Below are 2730 nucleotides of genomic sequence, written 5' to 3'. Positions count from 1 at the left end.
ATCAGACTCCCTCCATCAGACCTCCACCAGACTCCCTCCATCAGACTCCCTCCATCCCTCCATCAGACTCCCTCCATCCCTCCATCAGACTCCCTCCATCCCTCCATCAGACTCCCTCCATCAGACTCCCTCTATCCCTCCATCAGACTCCCTCCATCCCTCCATCAGACTCCCTCCATTAGACTCCATCTCTCCATCCCTCCATCAGACTCCCTCTATCCCTCCATCAGACTCTCTCCATCCCTCCATCAGACTCCCATCAGATTCCCTCCTCCCCTCCCTCCCTCCCCCCTGGTTGTATAATCTCTCTCTCTTGCCGCAGTGGAGGAAACCCCTCTCTCCTCTACGTTGTTTTCCCGCCTGTCCTTTTATGGTATGGGGATACCCGCCGTCACAACCGGAAGCAGTCCATGTTTGGGCAGCTGCGAAGCGGCGCGGCGGGGGGAATCCCTCGCGCCGGCTCCGACCAATCAGGCCTTGCCGGGAGTTACCTAGGAGACGGAGAGTATAAAACGGGCGGCGGGTACAAGGAGCTCAGCATCTTCAGCTTCACCGACTAACGGAACATCACCGGCGGCTCCGCTAACGGATTAACACCGGCCACAGGGAATCCCCGATACCGCCACTTTATCCAGCCTGACTCTGTAATCAGTCAGGCTCTTTTCGCGCCACTCTTTCACACGCAATAAACCTGCAGACACTTTTTCACGCAATGCTTCTGGAGCGCGAGGACAGCTTCATGTCGGAGTTTGAGGACGCGTGCAGCGCGTGGGTGGACAGTGTGGGCTCGAGCCCCAGCGACGGGACCGACTCTGACGTGGGGTCACCTTTTTGCCAAGGTGTGTGTGTGTGTTCATCAATAACAAATCAAAAACAATAACTTATATGTTCAGTGTTTCATTTATTGATTGGTCAAATATCCATCTGTTGCCATAGCTACAATCAACCAGTTATAGCCTACTGATCGGTGATTGATTTTTCTGTGTAGGCTGCTCAGCTGCCCACTGAGCTCATATTATGCAATGACAATAACACCCCCTCCTCCCTCCTCCCTCCCCCCTCCTCCCTCCTCTCTCTCTCCAGTTTTCTCTCCGGGAACTGACGCCTCTGACTCAGACTTCTTCTCCGACTTCAGCGACTGCTCCTCGGACACGCTCTCGCCCTCCCTCGGCTACAGCGGCAGCTTCTTCCCGGAGCCGGAGCCGTCACTTGCGGCAGCGGGGCTGAGCAGCACCGCGGACGCGATCCTCAACATGATCACCGAGATCGTCGGGATCTGCACCGACATGGAGCAGCAGGGCGACGCCGGCTCTCTCCGCGAGTCCAGCCCATCCTCTGCGGCGCCCTCCGCGGCCACTGCCTCTCCTTCGCCCCAGCTCTTCGCTCCAGCTCCCGGCCCTGACATGAGCGTCCCTCCCCTGGCCGCAGCCCAGCAGCTGCCTCCCGCCTCCATCTCACAACCGGTGGTGGTGAAGAGCGAGTTCGTGACTTCCAGCTGCAGCAGCGGCTGCGGACAGTCTTCCATGAGCGGGAACGATGCTCTGTTCCCGGCCAGCGCCGACTCTCTCCTCCCGCTGTCGGCTCTGGAGCAACAGGTGGATGTGGCTGATTTCATCGAGTCTCTGCTGAGCTCCGAGGCCGGCCAGGGCGAGCTGAAGCCCGGCTGTGAGGTGAAGCAGGAGCCGCTGGGGCTGGAGGAGTGGCTGAAGAGCTTACCGGCTGCCCAGGTTACCGGGGGAGATTCTAGCAGCTACGTCATCAGCAGACCGGTAGTCAAGACGGAGCTCGTGCAGAGCGGGAGCGACCTCCACTTTTCCCCCGCCCCCCTCCCCTCCACCCTGGATGCCCATCTCCTCTCCTCCCTCCTGCAGGGCGCGTTCCCGATAGTCAACATCAGTAACGGGCACGCGGCCGGAGCCCCCAAACTGTCCCGCGGGGGCAGGAGAGCTCCCGCCAAGAACGGCCTGAAGGTGAAGCCGTTCCCGTGCTCCGTGCAGGGCTGCGAGCGCCGCTTCTCGCGCTCGGATGAGCTGAACAGGCACGTGCGCATCCACACGGGCCAGAAGCCCTTCCAGTGCACCATCTGCGCACGCAGCTTCAGCCGCAGCGACCACCTGACCACGCACACGCGCACGCACACCGGAGAGAAGCCCTTCTCGTGCGACGTGTGCGGCAAGCGGTTCGCGCGCAGCGACGAAAGGAAGAGGCACGGGCGCGTGCACGTCAAGCAGCAGCTGCGAGCGCAGATGATGGCCGCCTACTCCCTGGCCCTGAACGCACCCGGCGTCTAAAACAGCAGCGCGAGCTCCAGTTCCTTTTGGCCGGCGAGGCTGCTGCGGAGGATTTGAACCGTCAACCGGAAAGCGTCAGAGTGACGTTTCCATGTGACGTCTCACTGACGGCGATTTTAGCTGAAGCCCCGAAGAAGAAGGAGTGGCAGGGGTTTCCAGGTGTTCAGAGGACTTTAGTCCAGGTCTGAAGGTGCACGTGGACATCAGGGTCCACTGCAGGACTGTGGAGGAGGAGGGTGTGGGGGGGTGGATGAAAGACTTCCTGCCCGGGTTCAGGTCTGATCCTGGACCAGCCGGTGGTTTACCTCCTGATCATCACGGTGCTCTGAACTCTTACAGGCTGTTTATTACAAAGCTTCTCTGTCGTGACTCTGAATGTTCCTGTCTCCACTGAGGTGGGCAGGTGGACAGGTGGACAGGTGGGCAGGTGGACAGGTGG

At 60.2% G+C, this 2730-nt stretch overlaps 1 protein-coding gene across 1 annotated transcript; it reads left to right on the top strand.

Annotated features, from left to right (window-relative positions):
• The first annotated feature begins 538 nt into the window (after positions 1–538).
• Positions 539–2721, top strand: LOC111650305 (uncharacterized). Its single transcript, XM_023400183.2, has 2 exons — positions 539–839; positions 1084–2721. Exons 1-2 carry the CDS (start codon positions 713–715, stop codon positions 2289–2291), a joined length of 1335 nt encoding a protein of 444 aa, XP_023255951.1. The 5' UTR covers positions 539–712; the 3' UTR covers positions 2292–2721.
• The last annotated feature ends 9 nt before the right edge of the window (positions 2722–2730 follow it).

The sequence above is a fragment of the Seriola lalandi genome, unplaced genomic scaffold (genome assembly GCF_002814215.2).
Source record: "Seriola lalandi dorsalis isolate HSWRI2012SDOR001 ecotype SW California unplaced genomic scaffold, Sedor1 jcf7180002052203, whole genome shotgun sequence".
NCBI lineage: Eukaryota > Metazoa > Chordata > Actinopteri > Carangiformes > Carangidae > Seriola > Seriola lalandi.
The sequence above is the reverse complement of the archived record's forward strand: the minus strand, read 5'-3'. Positions and strand labels throughout refer to the sequence as shown.